General features: G+C 40.1%; 1 protein-coding gene across 1 annotated transcript; it reads right to left on the bottom strand.

Moving 5' to 3' along the window:
• Positions 1-1,893: 1,893 nt before the first annotated feature.
• On the bottom strand, positions 1,894-18,819 carry LOC124290074 (protein GDAP2 homolog). The gene is given in 13 exon segments (XM_046726763.1): positions 1,894-3,002; positions 3,522-3,665; positions 4,973-5,027; positions 7,729-7,868; positions 8,473-8,626; positions 9,101-9,284; positions 9,452-9,614; positions 10,176-10,252; positions 10,693-10,781; positions 11,385-11,538; positions 16,486-16,532; positions 16,534-16,626; positions 18,800-18,819. Coding segments are annotated over 13 exon segments (1,374 nt in total). The 3' UTR covers positions 1,894-2,948.
• Between the last annotated feature and the right edge of the window lie 797 nt (positions 18,820-19,616).

Consider the following 19,616-nt stretch of genomic DNA (forward strand, 5'->3'; position numbering starts at 1 on the left):
CATAACACACATCAAACCTACAACCATGTATGGAGTCATCTCCAGAGGGCGGTGGGGTAGCCTAGTGGTTAAAGTGTTGGCTTGTCACGCCGAAGACCCGGGTTCGATTCCCCACATGGGTACAATGTGTGAAGCCCATTTCTGGTGTCCCCCCGCCGTGATATTGCTGGAATATTGCTATAAGCGGTGTTAAGCCATACTCACTCATTCATCTCCTGATGTATACTGGTGAACAGGCCTACCCAAGTAACAATGAAACATTACATGGATGATCCTCATAATCCAAATACCAGTACAAATTTGATAAAGACAAGTTCTCTTCCCCCAAAATGATATATGATATGAAGTCATTCAGTCATATGGACAGAATTATGGGGAGTTGGTCTTGTTTTGGAAAAAAATCTTTTTGGCTTCTATTATGACTACTGTTACCCTCTTTTAAGAATACCGTATCAGTAAGTTGGTACATTTTGTTAAACAACATGTGAATCCTACATACTATCAACTCACGATCACAATTATACTAGCAAGCTTGTCTTAGTGTCCTGGGTACCAAACAAATCAGGTAGCTAGGCTCAGTAGCTAGAATGTCAAGATACATTGACAATGTGGATTGTTGCAACCAATACTGAATACAGGACTAGTCCAGGGATGATTATTTACACGCTGTCAACATATGGCTGGAATACTGCTGAGACTGGCATTAAACAATAACACTGCAACATATGTTATACTAGTATTTGGGATTACACTTTCTTAGTAATGGACAGATTCTAACACTTTTGTTGGGATGAGTCCCCCGCCGTGGCTGAGCGGTCTAGGCATCTGACTTTGTGTGCTGGCGATTAGGTGCCGGACTCTGAGGATGTGGGTTCGAATCCCGGATGGGACTCAATCCAACAAAACTAGAATCTGTACTTTACTACAGGGGTGGAAATAACCCATTGCCCAACGTCCGAGTCCAGTGTTTTTTTCTGTCGGGCAAGCAAATTTGTATATCACACTGTACCGGTGTCCAGTTGACTTTCCAATGTTAATTATGTTGTTTATTTAAAAAATCAGCAAGAAAACGGTCGGTATAGTAGAAAAATTATCAGGGCAAGTGACATTACATGTGCCACTGTACCAGAGTACACTATCAATGTTAAAGTTATTTCCACCCCTGTACTAAGATAGTGTAATCCCAAATATAACATATGTTACATTTGACCACTTTCTAAAATGGCATTGTGTAGTTCACAAATAACACTGCTTATCCTACATATGAAATACACTACTCACAACACATCCTGCACACAGAGAAGACACAGTAAAGACTGCTTCATCGACAGGATCATAAAACCTGAAGAAACACATGATGCATTCCTTTCATTGTCAGTACTTCGACAACTTTCCTTCTAGACCTGCAAGTTCGGGTGACGCACACATTGTAAATTTCAATTAAAAAAAATTGAATTCAAATAATACCAATTTAACAATGCTCTATCGCACTGTTACAAAACTCATAAGCTTCTGAAGAGGCTGGACCTATTCTAAAATGGTATCTACATATAACATTCTTCTGCATGTGACATGGAAGAATATGGTTGTAAGGACTAAACATTTATAACATGGGGAATGTGGGGTGGGTGGTTGAGGGCACTGTGGGACTTGTCTCAGGACACTATCCGATTTTGCTGTCTTTCGCTGTCACTTAATCAAAACACCCCACTGGCCTAATATTCTCACCGAACCACCCCTCCCAAAATCAAATATCCAGTCCCTTCCACACTGTTGAGATCATAATATTATTGATTTAATCTGATGAGGTTGCTACATTCCATTCGAGAGCTGAGCATCATGGGTAGCAATACAGTGTTCAATGTATTTGTTATAATACAAATACGGTCTCATTAATTAATCTGTGAATAAAATGTCTCAGCAAAAACACTGCTTCTGACTTATGACTAGCATTGAAATTGAGACACACAAAGAGAACACCTTTCAACAGTGAACTATAAAGATATTGCCTGTGATCCAATTCAACTGCTTGATCCCAAGTTTTCTTGAATTTTTGAAGGAACAATGATATTGTGATATTAAACCTTCACAGTTGTACCCTGTATTGGAATTTACCAGAAATCTGTCCACAAAGTGGCTGTGATACCTACACAATGTGGCATGAAACTATGACAGTGACATTCATATTTCATTTTATCGTACTTTTCTAATTAAATGTAAGATATCTTAACAAACCTAACAAAACCTTAAAGCTATTGCCTGTGATACAAACCCCAATTTACAAAAGCTGAATTCAAGGGCTTGATCCTTGGGTTTCTTGAAGTGCTGGAGGAATGACGATATTGTGATACTAGAACGTACCAGTTATACCACACATTGGAAAACTGTCTAAAAAGTGGTGATACCTCCAAAATGTGGCATGAAACTATCACATTGACTTTCACATTTCATTTTATCATATTTTTCTAATTAACAGAAACATCATTAAACAAAGTATTGACAGATCAGTGTTCTCCTTGACAGAGATAAGTGTTTCCATTATCAGAGATCACTGTTCTCATTGACAGAGAAAAGTGTTTCCATTATAAGAGATCACTGTTCTCATTGTTTGCATTAGAAAAGATCACTGTTCTCATTGACAGAGATAAGTCTTTCCATTATCAGAGATCACTGTTCTCATTGATTGGAAGTGGGTTGATCAAACTTGCCCAACATTCACTGCTTGCAAATCAAATATATCATGGACTGATTACAAAAATATCACACAAATAAATATTACCATACTCTCATCTATCGGAAACAAAAGTCAGTATTGTCAAACTGAAGTGGAAGTTAAAAAGATGGTGTGTGAGTAATCTCAGTTTCATCTGCATCCATGTATGTTTAGCTCAATGAACAATTTACTGGAAGAAAGTTTGAGATGCTGGGACTCTACGGACATCTTCTCATCAAAGTCCTTCTGGACTGTCCTCGGGTGGAACACTGTAGCGAACACCGTTAATCTGAAAGAACACATTACATATTACTAAAAGCACACAGTTATTGCTTGTCTCAAAACGTCTTCCATTATTAAAGAATGAGTGTGAGTGTGGATTAATGCTGCTTTGAACAGAATACCATGTTCCAGTTATCTCATGTTGTGTCAGCATTTTACACCTGCTATAGCAATATTCCAACAATATCACGGCGAAGGACACCAGAAATGTGCTTCTCACATTGTACCCATGTGGGGAATTGAACCCAGGTCTTCAGTGTGACGAGCAAACACTTTAACAATTAGGCTACCCCACCACCCCAAGACCTAAAGTGATGCAGGCCTCAGACATGTACCAATTTATTGAAAGCTACGAGCACTGGAATGCTGCTGTCAATACAAACAATCATGTTTATGGATGGATGGATTACTTTTCACTACTCTCTATCCTGAATATATTGTAGTCTTGCAATATTGATGGAAATCCTGTGACTACAATTAAGATGAAGACTTATTGTTGACTATGATGTGACCACTACTACTGCACCTGAATATCATAGTCCATGACAAACGGTGGTACATCCAGTTGGTCAGGGTTCATCTTGGTGTACAGATACTGGACACCACGCAGGTTATGCACCTTTGGCTTGATGTCTGATGCCGTAAAAGTGGTGAAAAACCATGTTGCGAGCTGAAAAGCACATGTAAAGCACATGTAAAGCACATGTAAAGTTATTAAATTCTCAAATGAAAACACTTTTCCACACAGGCATCAGTGGATGTCAATGACTGAGTAACTGTATTTACTGATGGAGCTACATCCAAAGTGTGATGACTCGAGAAAAAACATCATACACATGGTAAATGTCTTAGTCTATACAGAAATTTATGTTATCACTTCTCAAGAGGAAATTTGGGATAGTTTGTCACTATATTACCAATTTTGTGAGTGGCAAGAAAATCAGACATTTTTCTTGTGTAAGGCTTCACAACCTTTGCAGCAATGTCAAGGTCAAGTACATGACACCGGACTACACCAGTTGTCAGTGTTTCCGTTATCTGGTATATACCAGACTTTGACCGGTACAAATTTAGAATGTCCGGTAATTTCAAAGGCTGTCGGTCATCGTGTCCAGCAAATTCTAAAGTCAATTTTCTAATTACCTCTATCAATCTTATTTCTCTTCAATAAAGATTACGTTTTCACAATGACATCGAGGTGTTGTCAAGTAAAAAATAGCAGTTTTGGAAAACCCCAGGCTAAAAAGAGCGGCACTGATGCATTGCGATACCCTCAACATTTCTGGCTGGTTGTTCGGGTGCAAGGTCTCGTACACAATGAAATGCATGATCACTTGACGGGCAAATTTTACAAAGAACTGGCATTTGAAATGCTCGACGGTCACTAGGGCTGCACAATATAACCGGTTTACCGGTATTTACCGGTTCAGACATGAAAACGATACATATTGCGATACGCTGATCGAAAACCGGTATTTTGACTTTCATTCGGGAAACTTCGTAACACTCGGGAATCTTCGGATATTTCCTTGTTTCATTTGTGTCAAATATTATTTACATGTTTATTTTGTCATGATTAAAAGTTGTGATTAAAGCCTAATCAAGCATAGTGATTTTGTTGTGTTCATGCTTTATAAATCAAGCATTAACTCGTTATAAGTATTTTTTTGTTTAAAAAATACTTCTTGCAATATATTGTAATACATATCACAATATATGCTTTCGCATCGCAATATATCGCAATATGAAAATTCTCTGCAATACCCTACCCTACCGGTCACAATGTCCAGCTATACAAAATGCCAGCGGAAACACTGGTTGTACCAGTGCATGAATTGAGCCTTAACATTTGTCCTGTGTATTGTAACACGTAATGGACCTTAACAGCTGCTGCCAGTTGTTACTATGGAGAGGTGAATGAGTTAACCCTTCATGTGAACTAAATCAGGCCTATATCACTAGTTCACTAATGCTCACCTTAGACCACCAGGTGGGGTGTATCACATAGAAGGCTTTTAGGTTCTTCTTATATCTGTAACACAAAGTAAAACATTTGTCATGGTCACCCATGAAGATCCAGGTTAGAATTGGTCTTCAGTAACCTATGACCACCTCATTCAGCAGTGTTGCATCCAGGAATTGGGATTAAGGGGGACATCCCCCTTAACTGTTACAAAAAAAGGGGGACATGACACCAATTAGGGGGGATCACATATTGACTAAAGATAGGTATTTACTGTAATGCTGATGCTGTCACAGCAATGCTTAACTATTCAAATGACTTTTCTTACCTGGCCTTTGGCTCAATACTTGTGAAATAAACGTCTCTCTTTCTTAGCTTTTCATAGGGAAATTCCTTAGATCTTGGCCCCTCAATTTGGAATGTAGAAGGGGGTCAGGTTATCTACAGGTTACACTTTCGTGAAACTTTTTTTCAGGGGGTAAGAAAACAACATTACATATTACTTTAAGGGAATGAACAAGAGAAGACAAGTAAAGACAGTAAATTTGCAATTAAACATCACTAGACAAAAGTGATACCATGACCACCTCATCCAGGTACCAATACCATGACCACCTCATCCAGGCATCAATTCCGTGACCACCTCATCCAGGCACCAATACCATGACCACCTCATCCATGGCACCAATACCATGACCACCTCATCCAGGTACCAATACCATGACCACCTCATCCAGGTACCAATACCATGACCCCCCTCATCCAGGCACCAATACCATGATCACCTCATCCAGGTACCAATACCATGACCCCCCTAATCCAGGCACCAATACCATGACCACCTCATCCAGGCACCAATACCATGACCCCCCTCATCCAGGCACCAATACCATGACCACCTCATCCAGGCACCAATACCATGACCCACCTCATCCAGGCACCAATTCCATGACCACCTCATCCAGGCACCAATACCATGACCACCTCATCCAGGCACCAATACCATGACCCCCTCATCCAGGCACCAATACCATGACCACCTCATCCAGGCACCAATTCCATGATCACCTCATCCAGGCACCAATACCATGACCACCTCATCCAGGTACCAATACCATGACCACCTCATCCAGGTACCAATACCATGATCACCTCATCCAGGTACCAATACCATGACCACCTCATCCAGGCACCAATTCCATGACCACCTCATCCAGGCAACAATTCCATGACCACCTCATCCAGGTACCAATACCATGACCCCCCTCATCCAGGCACCAATACCATGACCACCTCATCCAGGCACCAATTCCATGATCACCTTATCCAGGCACCAATACCATGACCACCTCATCCAGGTACCAATACCATGACCACCTCATCCAGGTACCAATACCATGATCACCTCATCCAGGTACCAATACCATGACCCCCCTCATCCAGGCACCAATTCCATGACCACCTCATCCAGGCACCAATACCATGACCCCCTCATCCAGGCACCAATACCATGACCCCTCATCCAGGCACCAATTCCATGACCACCTCATCCAGGTACCAATACCATGACCCTTCATCCAGGTACCAATACCATGACCCCCCTCATCCAGGCACCAATACCATGACCACCTCATCCAGGCACCAATAACATGACCCCCCTCATCCAGGCACCAATACCATGACCACCTCATCCAGGCACCAATACCATGACCCCCTCATCCAGGCACCAATACCATGACCACCTCATCCAGGCACCAATTCCATGATCACCTCATCCAGGCACCAATACCATGACCACCTCATCCAGGTACCAATACCATGACCACCTCATCCAGGTACCAATACCATGATCACCTCATCCAGGTACCAATACCATGACCCCTCATCCAGGCACCAATTCCATGACCACCTCATCCAGGCAACAATTCCATGACCACCTCATCCAGGTACCAATACCATGACCCCCTCATCCAGGCACCAATACCATGACCACCTCATCCAGGCACCAATTCCATGATCACCTTATCCAGGCACCAATACCATGACCACCTCATCCAGGTACCAATACCATGACCACCTCATCCAGGTACCAATACCATGATCACCTCATCCAGGTACCAATACCATGACCCCCCTCATCCAGGCACCAATTCCATGACCACCTCATCCAGGCACCAATACCATGACCCCCCTCATCCAGGCACTAATACCATGACCCCCTCATCCAGGCACCAATTCCATGACCACCTCATCCAGGTACCAATACCATGACCCCCTTCATCCAGGTACCAATACCATGACCCCCCTCATCCAGGTACCAATACCATGATCACCTCATCCAGGCACAAATACCATGACCACCTCATCCAGGCACCAATACCATGACCACCTCATCCAGGCACCAATACCATGACCACCTAGTCCAGGTACCAATACCATGACCACCTCATCCAGGCACCAACACCATGACCACCTCACCCAGGCACAAATACCATGACCACCTAACCCAGGTACCAATACCATGACCACCTAACCCAGGCACAAATACCATGACCACCTCATCCAGGTACCAATACCATGACCACCTCATCCAGGCACCAATACCATGACCACCTTACCCAGGTACCAATACCATGACCACCTCATCCAGGCACCAATACCATGTCCACCCAACCCAGGTATCAACAGATACCAATTCTGTATCTCCCTCACTATCATATCCAAATGGCAACATGGAGATACCAGGAACCATCCTGTTTAAGATACTAACCTGCGATCTAATAAACTATAAGCAAACTTGAGGTAGTTCATAGCCGGGTGGTTGCTGCTGTCTGTCTGCGTGTGGAAGTACACCACCACATAGTCCTTCTCCACTACAGGGTCCATCACTCGCACCATGTAGAGCAGGGCCTGAAACACACATGTAGAGCAGGGCCTGAAACACACATGCAGAGAAGTGCCTGAAACACACATGAAGGGAAGCGTCTGATTCACACATGTAGAGCAGGATCTGAAACACACATGTAGAACTGGGTCTGAAACACACATGTATAAAAGCATCTGAAACACACATGTAGAGAAGCGACTGAAAAACACATATAGACCAGGGCCTGAAACACACATGCAGAGAAAGGCCTGAAACACACATGTAGAGCAGAGTCTGAAACACACATGTATAAAAAGTGTCTGAATCACACATGTATAAAAAGTGTCTGAATCACACATGTATAAAAAGTGTCTGAATCACACATGTATAAAAAGTGTCTGAATCACACATGTATAAAAAGTGTCAGAATCACACATGTAGAACAGGGTCTGAAACACACATGTGGAGCAGGGTCTGAAACACATGTAGACCAGGGCCTCCAACACACATGTAGAGCATATATATGTATATATTTAGGCTCATAGTAAAAAGCATCCAGTCTCCATAAAATTCTCAGAGTCAAAGACAATAAAAGCCTTATGTAATTTTATGAGAAAATCCTAATGCAGACTTCCATGAATGGCTCACCCTCTCTGGATCCACATTGTTGGCAGGGAAGTTCTTGCCAACAAACACAACCACGGGTCGGCCAACACGGTCCACTCCTGACCGATACAAACATCTCAGGGCTGCTATGTCGGTTAGATCGTCGGTCTTGGAGCGCTTCAAGAACCTGTCATATCTTAGAAGAAAAGAATAAATTAATTGCAATAAGAGAGAGACAGTGTGTTGTTCATTTAACGAATTGTTCTCTAAGTGGGTAATGAAACACTGGCTTTAGGGGTGATTAGTAAATGTGTAAACAACTGAAGTACAAAAGCCCTCCCTATCTCCAGCGAAACAATGACATTCTCTAACCAGCACCCAGTCAATGTCTGTCAGGTCACACCCATCAACATCCAGGTTAGAACTGATCTTCAGCAACCCATGCTTGTTATAAGAGACAACTAACGGAAGTAGGGATCAGACTTGTTAACTTGGCTGACACTTGTCATCATATCCCATCTGTTGAACACTGGATTGTCTGGCCCAGATTTGATTATTTACAGGCTACTGCCATATAGCTGGAATATTGCTGAGTGCAGCGTTAAACAACAAACAAACCTGTCACATCATCAGTCTCAATATTCTGTAAATTCCAAATGCATAATCATACCTCCTTTTCATCTCTATTTTCCTCTGTTCGTCACTACCCTTCCCATAGAGACTTGTTTTCTTCACTTTATCAGGGTTTTCTTCCATTTGAGAAAAGGGATGATGACCCACATCGAGTGCTGTTGATTGCTCAAATGCCCGATTTAGGTCAATGGTCTCTTCAAAGTCTTCTCTTCCTTCTGCCTCTGTAAGCACACCACAATATCAAAAGAGAAAATTGCTGTCGTTGATTTTAAAGCAAACATTTTTATCAATCTTTTTATCCAGCCCTACATTGCAGGTTCAATATTTCCTTAACACTTGTACTGTTATACCACTTATATAATATGTAATGTAATATATTTTTACTCACTGAGAGCTGCAAATGCAGGTTTGTCCAAAATGCGAATCTGTCTGTCTTTGATAACAGGTTCACCATTTTCATTCCCTATGTCCCGAGGCAGCAGTTCTTCAGCGTACTTCTCTTCTCGGATATTGCGAGGGAAATACAAGGGCAATAATCCCTTGTACACATCCTGTAACAAAACAATGAGCAAACACATTGTTCTCTCCACTGATACTGCCAGAGAAAACTAAGGGCAATGATTGAGTGAGTTTAGTTTTATGCCGCTTTTAGCAACATTCCAGCGAGGGACACAAGAAATGGGCTTCAAACATTGTACCCATGAGGGGAATTGAAAACCAGGGACTTTGGTGTGACGAGTGAACGCTTTAACCACTAGGCTACCCCACTGCCAGTAAAGGCAATAATCGCCTGGAATATTTCACATACGTGTATTTCAAGCAACAATTACTTATATACCAGTCATCTGTTCTTATCATACAATGAGAAGAACAGATAAATGGTATTACTGGTATATAATCACAAAGCCTTGCAACACTTTGAACTAACAGGTCATGAAATGTCAGCTTAGTAGCATAGTAAATGTACATTTAACACCAGAAAGCACCCACTCCCTGCACTTATGTGAGCCACTATACAACAACTGTCTATTTGCAGGTTGTCCCCATACACTAGGATCTACCTTTGTAGTTATGTGATCATTTTCAATGATTTTTGCGATGCTGTAACTCACCACGTTCTCCTCTGAACACACAAACACAACTGTGTCTAGATCGTCACCATACTTCTCCAGGAAGCGTCTGGTCGTCCCTGTGGAAGAATTAATTGTAATTTGTAGTAAACTGAAGCAATGAGAAATAGTTCAGGATGAACAAGTGCTGAAGCCCTCAAACACTGAAAGACTACCATCACTGGAGTGTTACTTGTCTTAGACTGTCCTAGTAGTCTTAGACTCGCAGACTAGGTCTAATTTCATAGGCTGTGGTTATAATAGTATAGGAATGGATCATAGTTCTGATGAAAATGAATACCACCAAAAAAGGGGAAAGAAGACAGCATGAAATGTTCACATTTGATTGACATAATTGCAGATTTGATATTTTGAATTGATGTAAAATTAAGCTGACTTTCATTCTGATTTTCTATTTCTCTCTGTATATTTTTAGTTTATGAGCTAGGTAATAAACAAAGGTCAGTGATTCTTATTTCTTGATTTACAGATTCTTGGGAAACAAAAAATGAAAGCTTACTGATTCCAATGTGTGCACCACTCTCAGATGGGTAACCCCTCCTGCTGGTGTGAATACAACAGAGACCTATGGAGTGTACGTTGTATTCCCTAGAAAAACAAAGAAAGTCTGGATATACAAACACAACAGATACCCAAGGAGTGTATGTTGTATTCCCTAGATAAACACAGAAAGTCTGGATAAAACAAACACGACAGCGACCTATGGAGTGTATGTTGTATTTCCTAGATAAACACAGAAAGTCTGGATAAACAAACACGACAGAGACCCATGAAGCCTATGTTGTATTCCCTAGATAAACACAGAAAGTCTGAATAAACAAACACAACAGAGACCCATGGAGCGTACGTTGTATTCCCTAGATAAACACAGAAAGTCTGAATAAACAAACACAACAGAGACCCATGGAGTGTATGTTGTATTCCCTGGATAAACACAGAAAGTCTGGATAAACAAACACAACAGAGACCTAGATAAACACAGAACATGTTGATAAACAAGCAAAACCTAGGGTATAAATGTTGATGTTGTTCAATGCAGAATGAAGCGATAAGCAAATTAAACACAGGCCAAGGATGTTGTATTTTGAAGATAAACAAGGAACATTTTGACAAACACATATAAGAAAGGCCGAGGGGATGAATGTTGTATTCCCAAAGTAAATACAGAAAGTGTTTTATGTAAAATATTACCTGCACAATTGTAATGTGTTCCTGTAGCTATTGTACAGGGCGCTCTCAGCCGCCGTCACGTACTTGATGTTAAACCGGGGGCCGACTGTATGGATGATATAACGTGCAGGAAGGTTGTGGCCTTTTGTAATCTTTGCCTCGCCTGTCTTGCAAACTGAACAGAAAAGAGTGAGTGAGGGAGTGAGTGAGTGAGCATGCTTTAAAGGCTTCTTTTAGCAATATTGTGCAAGGAGAGAAAAAGAAACATTATGTCACAACTGAATGAGGAAGTGATAAGCATGGTTTTAAAACCTCTTTTAGCAGCATTGTGTCCGGAATTGCCAGAAACCTGTGTAACATATTGTATCCATGACCAGCAAGACTTTAATGACGTGGTTACCCTATCGCCCTGGGCCCAGATTTTCGAAGCTCTCTTAGCGTTAAGATAGTCGTAAGTGCCATACATTAACTTATGACTATGTTAGCGCTAAGCGAGCTTTGAAAATCTAGGCCCTGGTTCATAACCAATGGTAGAAGATATTAACATATACAAAAGGTACAAGATCTAATTTGCATTTGTCCTCTACAGCCTATGTGATGCGTTTTGGGCCTGCTCATATTTCCAAAATAGCATTACTGACACAAAGTTGTATACCCACGTCAGGATGGGAGCGGGCTTGCGCTTCACGGTTGAGCACAATTGTATGCCCTTTCACAGGGTTTTACATGACGCGTGATTCCTGTGTATTGACGCAACAATTTTGTAAAACACCTTCAAAATATTATCATACGAGCCAAACTTGATGCAAGTTTTATGAGTTACCCTCACAATTCAGTTCAGAGTCAACAAAATTGATCTGATAAGCAAACAATGATAGTTTTCATGAGGTCTTCATTAATTTAGATTTTTCTTTCAATTCATGTTAATAACTGTATGTTACAGTGAATAAATCACAAGTCTGATTATTTGTTCATATACTTGAGTTTGTTATGACTGAACTGAACTGTGAAAAATATACTGTTTATTAACTAACATATGAATGAGAATACAACACATAAACAATAAAACCTTTCCCTTTTGATATACACACATAAATATTACGCTAAAATTTTAATGACTCCCAAATATTGAAAATGACTCCCAAAAATGAATACTGTGGGTCACCATGACTCTCTTTTTTCAAAGTCTGTGTAAAACCCTGCTTTCATCTTTAGAATCAAACATTCCTCTTAACATAACTGACTGACTGAGTTTTAGTTTTACGCCGCTTTTAGCAATATTCCAGCAATATCACGGCAGAGGACACCAGAAATGGGCTTCACACATTGTGCCCATGTGGGGAATCGAACCCGGGTCTTCGGCGTGACGAGCCAACGCTTTAACCACCGCCCCCTCTTTACATAAACACACCAGGAGTGAACAGAACAGAGCAGGATATTATTATAAAAAATCATACAAAATGATATAGAGAACATGCATACAATGTGCCATTATGACTTATATACATCTACACATATTAGAAATGTATAATTGATACAGGGACAATACAATTTTTGTTGAACTGGACAGTTTCTGTACTAAAGCCAAGGAGGGTTGTTGGATTTCATGAGGAAATAAACTTATCAATATGATGGTTATTACAAAAATAACTAGGAAGTGTACTCTTTCTTACATCATTAGAACTGTACATAAGATACAAATATAATATGAAATATGTCACGTAAACATGGTGGTTACAAATTGTACATATTCTATCAGGGCTCCAGATAATGTTTCAACATCAGGAGTACGTACTCCTTATATTTTCAATATAGGAGTACTGGATAAACTTAAGTACATTTTGAGTTCTGAATGGAATTTAATGGCGTATCAGTAATCTTGTGTGTCGTTTCATATATGCACCACAACATTACTACTCTTGTGTAAACAGGTCAATAAACAACACTCTTTCAGATAAATACGTCTGTAAATGATTCCAAGACCGTACAGCATTATTGCTGTGGTGCGTATGTGCTACGTTTTCTAAATTAATTCCTACCGTATCATGCATATTTTTTATCCGCGACATAAATACAGATACGGCCCTTATCTGGAGCCCTGTTCTATTTTCTATGTCTATATTAAACCATATGCTGGTTTCAACCGGTAATCTACGATTCCATGATCGCAGTTTTGTCAACCAAATACGTAGTTTCAGTGAAAGGCTGATCAAATAAGGTTCTAAGTTGGGAGTATGCTTATATAACGGGAAGTATTTACTTTTAGATGAATTTTGAAGGGCAGCAATCCATGAATGCTTAAACTGATCTATAAGTGTACATTTAACATTGTTTTTCAGTCAGGATACGGAAAGACAACTTTGTGAAAGCCGTATGTATAAGATATAGTGTTGGGAATTGGTTGAAATCTCACAATTGATGATTGCTTCATTACCAACGAACAATCATCGACAAAAATTGGTTAGCGTCATTTTTCAGATTTTCCCATCCAGGTTGTTATTGCAGATATGTATAACATGATGCAACTTGCTACTTTAAAGTGATGACTAATATATCATGAACATAAACTTCCCGGAGTCTTCAAGAAATATTCAGTCATGGTTTTTCAGTTAGGGAAGTGAGTTTTCTAAGAATTAAACACGTTTTCAGGCCCTGACAACTTCAACGATATGTTCCATTTTGTCAAGTATTTCAATGACTAAAACAGTAGTTCCAAAATCGTTTATGTTCGATTATGAGAAAATGTGATCGATTGCTTGGTCGTTTGGTCACTGTGACCAATCTTCGATTATTTAAATTAATCGGAACACCACTAATAAGATAACGATACAGTTTGAAGTATACATTAAGAATGACATGCCATCTCTTAAACCATATTCTATGGTTACTATAAACATATGTTCTCAGTATGAATTTTACTTTACTTCTACACTTCATTCAAATGGCACTTCTTTACCGCAAAAGTGTGTCATCCAATATGACAGTGATATTATTCCATCATTACAACATCCAGAACAGAAAAGGGAACTGAATATGGGTCAAATGCCCTCCAGCTAAAGAAGGACAAGCACTTATCTGTTTCTATTTTCCAAAAACAGAGACCAGCAGAAAAAATGTAGACAAAGATAACAACAAATGGTACCATGTGATACTATTTGGCGGAGATGTGATAGTTGAAGATACAAGAATACCTTGAGACTTGAAATATCTGTAAACAAACGGTTGTTTTTGTTTGTTTGTTGTTTAATGGCACACCTAGACTAACAACTAGTCTCTGAATGAACATATTTTACAGAAAAAATAGTTCATAATAAAAAAATGAAATACAATGAAAAGGAGCCCTGAGACTTTCTTCATTTTCCGGGACTATTTATATTTTTCATTTTTTTTCATTTTCATGAAACAAAAGTCTTCTATCATAATGGTAGACTACATTTTCAGAGACTAAACAAATCTGCAGAGAGATATTTCTTGAATGTGTGTTTGACAGGAATATTGATTGCCCTAGCCTTCCCACCGTCGGACGGTGGGCAGTTCAGGCAGCTGTACGTATAAAGTGTCTCCAGATTTTGAGAGCAAGCATAGGGATACCAGCTTAAGGTAGCATCTTCTGAGATTCCTATTCATAGAAAATTGGATCTCTCAAAAACTCCATTTTGGACACCAAAGTTACTAACATTTCTTAAAAATCCAAAGGTTCTATCTGCACTATATGTGTCAGTTTGATGTCCCATCACACATTAGAAATTTGTATATTGGAAGTACTAAGACAGAGTCATGTCATCTGATTGAAATGTTTAGTTCACAGTGAATGATTTACACACACAGTGTAATGTTTAGGTCAGGTAACTCGAGTGGTCAATGCTTGTGAAATCATTTGAAAGGACTGCCATTGATTGGGACAAATGTTCTTGAATTTGCTTTCACTGGTGGTGAAGCAATTACCTCATCAACATTCCAATTAAATGTTACCATGAGATGGAAAACCTTTGAATAATCATCCCCTCCTTATGACAATGAAAACATACAGATTTTATGAGTCATCAAATCTGTAGGGTAATCACACATGTTGTTTGGCTGGAGTGGAAGGACAGGGAAGAAGCAGGAGGCTTTTGCTCAGTGTGGGGTTTTGGGGTGTGGTGGGGGAGGCTCACAGGTTCTGCCACAGGTTCATATTAAACACCATTGACAGCTAGAGATCAACTGATAATTACAAGCGCTGTGCTCGCTTCTGAATTCAGCAGATTGGTACAGACCCTGAAACTGGGGAAATCTAGACTTGCCACATTATCTAGACTTGCATGGGCTTTCCCATTCTCTTCCCACAGAGGTTACTCCTGTCATATCTTCCTACTTAACCTCTGTTCTATTACGGCCATATTTCCCGGTTCTCGTTAAATCCCCTAGCGGCAAAAGATCGCAACACGAATTATCTCCCTTCTTTCTATCCAATCAGAACACCTGTTACATTGACTTAGATTCAACTTGACTAACACAAGCAAATGTGGGGCCACAAATATCCCCCATCTGCCGGGGACTTGTGTTGATGTTACACACAAGACGTTTAATGGCTAGCTTGTCCGTTGTCAACGAGGGCGACGGAGACGCCACTGATCCGCCATAACATGACTGAGTTCTGTCTAGAAGAAACGTTTGCGCATCGCGCAGGGGAAGAAGTTTAGTTTTCTCGAAGCATACGGAAATTACCGAGGCCTTGCGAATGATCACTTTTGAAACAACGTCGCTGATTGCACAACTAAATCTGATTGTCTCCAATCACGAGTCTTGAACGCTCACACCATGAAAGGGCCGTATTAGAACAGAGGTTACGTAGGAAGATATGACAGGAGTTACCTCTGTGGGAAGAGAATGGGGCTTTCCTGGATATGTTTGTTTCAGGGTCTGTATAACAGACTATGCCACACTCAGCAATATTCCAGCTATATGGTGGCGTCTGTAAATAATAGTGTCTGGACCAGACAATCCAGTGATCAACAGAATGAGCTTCTATCTACACAATTGGGATATCATGACATGTGTCATCAAGTCAAAGAGCCTGACCACCGAATTCCTGTAAACAAACTGACTTACCACTTATATAATTGTAAACATACTGACTTACCTCTTATATTATTGGATATTTCTTTATACAGTTCAGGCCCGGCCTTTAAATATTCCATCACTTTCATTATTTCTATCGTTGAGGTGTTCATTTGTTGTGTTGACAATAGCATGAACATTCAGTCTCGTCAAATCTCCATTCCTGAAAAATTCCAATTCAAAAGGTGAGGTAATATACCCTGAATGGATACTGGTGGAAAGGTGTGTGTGTAGGAAGGAGTGAATGAATGAGTATGGTTTTCTTGCATTATTCTGGCAATATCACCGTGGGGACATCAGAAATGAGCTTTACCAACAGTATACCCATCTAAGGAATTGAACCTGGGCCCTTTCAGTGATGAGGGTATGCTTTTACCATTAGGCTCACCCACTGGCTGTAAGTGAGTGAATATAGACTTATGAAAATAATAATTGGCCACTTATATAGCGCTAAACTCCACGCAGAGGGACAAGAACAGAACAGGGGACATTATATTACCCTGGATAACCCAAGTTGCTCGAGGTGCTGGAAGGTTTTACAGTCAAATGGCTTATACCACTTGGTACCCATTTTCTGCTGGGTGGCTAGAGGCATTTTTTAACAAACTCACTTGCCTAAGGTGTGACCACATGGGTGCTTTGTTGTGGGGCCTAAGAGTCCTAGAAACTCTCAGAAGGATAGCATATGTAGTGAGAGGAAAGTGAGTTAGTGAGTTTAGTTTTGCCACACTCAGCAAATATTCCAGCCATATGGAGTAGCGCTCTGTAATAATTGAGTCTGACCAGACAGTCCAGTGATCGACACCATGAGCATCAATCTACACAAGGTGGGAACCGATGACATGTGTCAACCAAGGTCAGCGAGCCTTACACCACCTGGTCCCGCTAGTAGCCTCTGTATTGACACGCTATGGGTTACTGAAGACCAATTCTAACCCACATCTTCAATGGGTTTAAGAGGAAAGCAGGGGGCTCCAGATGAAATTTTCAACATCAGAAGTACGTATTCCTTACTTTTTCAATGCAGGAGTACTGGAAAGCCTTAAGAGTACATCTAGAGTGCTTAATGGAGTATCAGTAATCTTGTGTTTCGCTTCACATATGCACAACAACATTGCTACTCTTGTGCAAACAGGTCCATAAAACGCAATAGAAACAATACCTTTTCAGATAAATATGTCTGTAAATGATTCAACAAGACACCATACACCATTGTCGTATGCATGATTCGCTATGTTTTCTTAATTATTTAATTAATTCTTATTATTATTTCCTCGCGCATCATGCATCGCTTTATATCCGTTACATTACCGACATACCGCCCTTATCTCGGAGCCCCTGGAAAAGCACTATGTTCAACGGCTCACACTGCACAGAGTGATGAGAGTATATTATTCAGTGACAACAGGGTTGTAATGCATAGCCGTATGTATATTCAACAATACACATGCTACACATCCATCCAATATTTCACATTGTCTCATCTATAAGACCTGAATGGAATCTGTTTTGGAACAGGTCACCAACCAATCTTGGTAGGGGTTGCAAGAGGAGATCACGGCATCAAATAGTAAAGACTCCATTGAGTTTGTTGTCTCTGTGTTTTTGTTCTAGATGATTAGGATTGTTGTTCATAATATCAATCACTGGATTATGGGGATCAGATTTAGTTATTTACAGGCTGCTATCATGTCGTTAGAATTTTGATGAGCATGGCGCTAAACAACAAAGCGTGACAATAATTCAAGTAATATGACACAGGGCTCCAGATAAGGGTCGTATTGGCATAATATGTATGGATAACAAATATGCAAGATAATGTAGGAAATAACTTAGAAAGAAAGGTTAGCAGATAATGCACCACAGCAATGGTTTACGGTCTTAGAATCATTTACAGATCGTGATTTATCTGAAAAGTATTGTTTTATTGTTTATTGACCTGTTTACACAAGAGTAGCAATGTTGGTATATATGAAGCTAAACACAGATTGCATGGATAACGCCATTAATTTCCATTCAGTTAATCTAAATGTATTCTTAAGGTTTTCCAGTACCTATACTGAATAAATAAGAGAGTAATGCATTCTGATATGAAAAATTATCTGGAGCCCTGATGACATATGCCTAATTGCAAGCAAGAAAATGTTAATGATATTATCCACCTCACCCAGGGAACAAGGAGGTAAAATCTGAGGGTTATATAAGAGGGAGTTATTTAACTATTCATGGGTGGTTATTCATCTCCAGGTCTAGTCATACAATCAGAACATAGTGGAAAATGTTCAATCAGAACACGAGACAACAAACTGATGCAGTCACATGTGTCATCATCTCACCACAGAATAATTTTTTGCATTCAGGTCGTTTCTTCGCTTACGGGAATGGAGAACATCGTTCATCTTCACTGTTATTTCTTTCACCATATTCAGGCAGCTGAGTCAGATTCCAGCGTGTACAGTTCTTCAATATTTGAAAACATCATCTCCCACTCCAAAAGGATCCATAGTGTCTTTTTCAAAGATATTGTGCTAAGGATGAAAGCTGGCCGGCTGGTTATATCATCCCCACTTGTTGTATCATTTTAGATAAACACCACAGTAGTACATAGTCCACTAATCAAAGTGATCATGGCAACCTGAAACAAGATGTGGTTGAAATCAAGCATCTGTTGTGTCTTTGATATTTTACAAAAATTACTCAATGTTCATCAGATTTTTACACGCTGAAGAGTATATGGTGGAATAAATACATAGATTTTCTGGGAGGAATAACCCTTTTCAAGTTATGTGAGGCAGGACATACAACATTTCTTTTTCTCATTTTCTGCTTTACAGGATTTCATATCACCATCATAATATCATTGATGGAGATCCATGTTATTCCATAAGAAATTATTTTGGTGTTCCCAACAACACCTACCTTACCCAATCTAAATATTACGTAATCCCTTATGCTGACTAGCTCAACGTTTTATAAATATTGTGATCACCAACTAAAATTACCCGACAACTTGGTATGAATCATGTGTAAGCATACACACACTCTCGCGGGTCGTGAAAAAATTGTTTTGGTCACCAACGACTTGTCTACTTATCTTGCCCCAATCTAAGCCAGTATCCTATGTCACATGCATCTCACAGTCGTGGGCAGTAA

This window comes from Haliotis rubra, unplaced genomic scaffold (genome assembly GCF_003918875.1).
Source record: "Haliotis rubra isolate DU_JTF1 unplaced genomic scaffold, ASM391887v1 Scf456, whole genome shotgun sequence".
Classification (NCBI taxonomy): Eukaryota; Metazoa; Mollusca; class Gastropoda; order Lepetellida; family Haliotidae; genus Haliotis; species Haliotis rubra.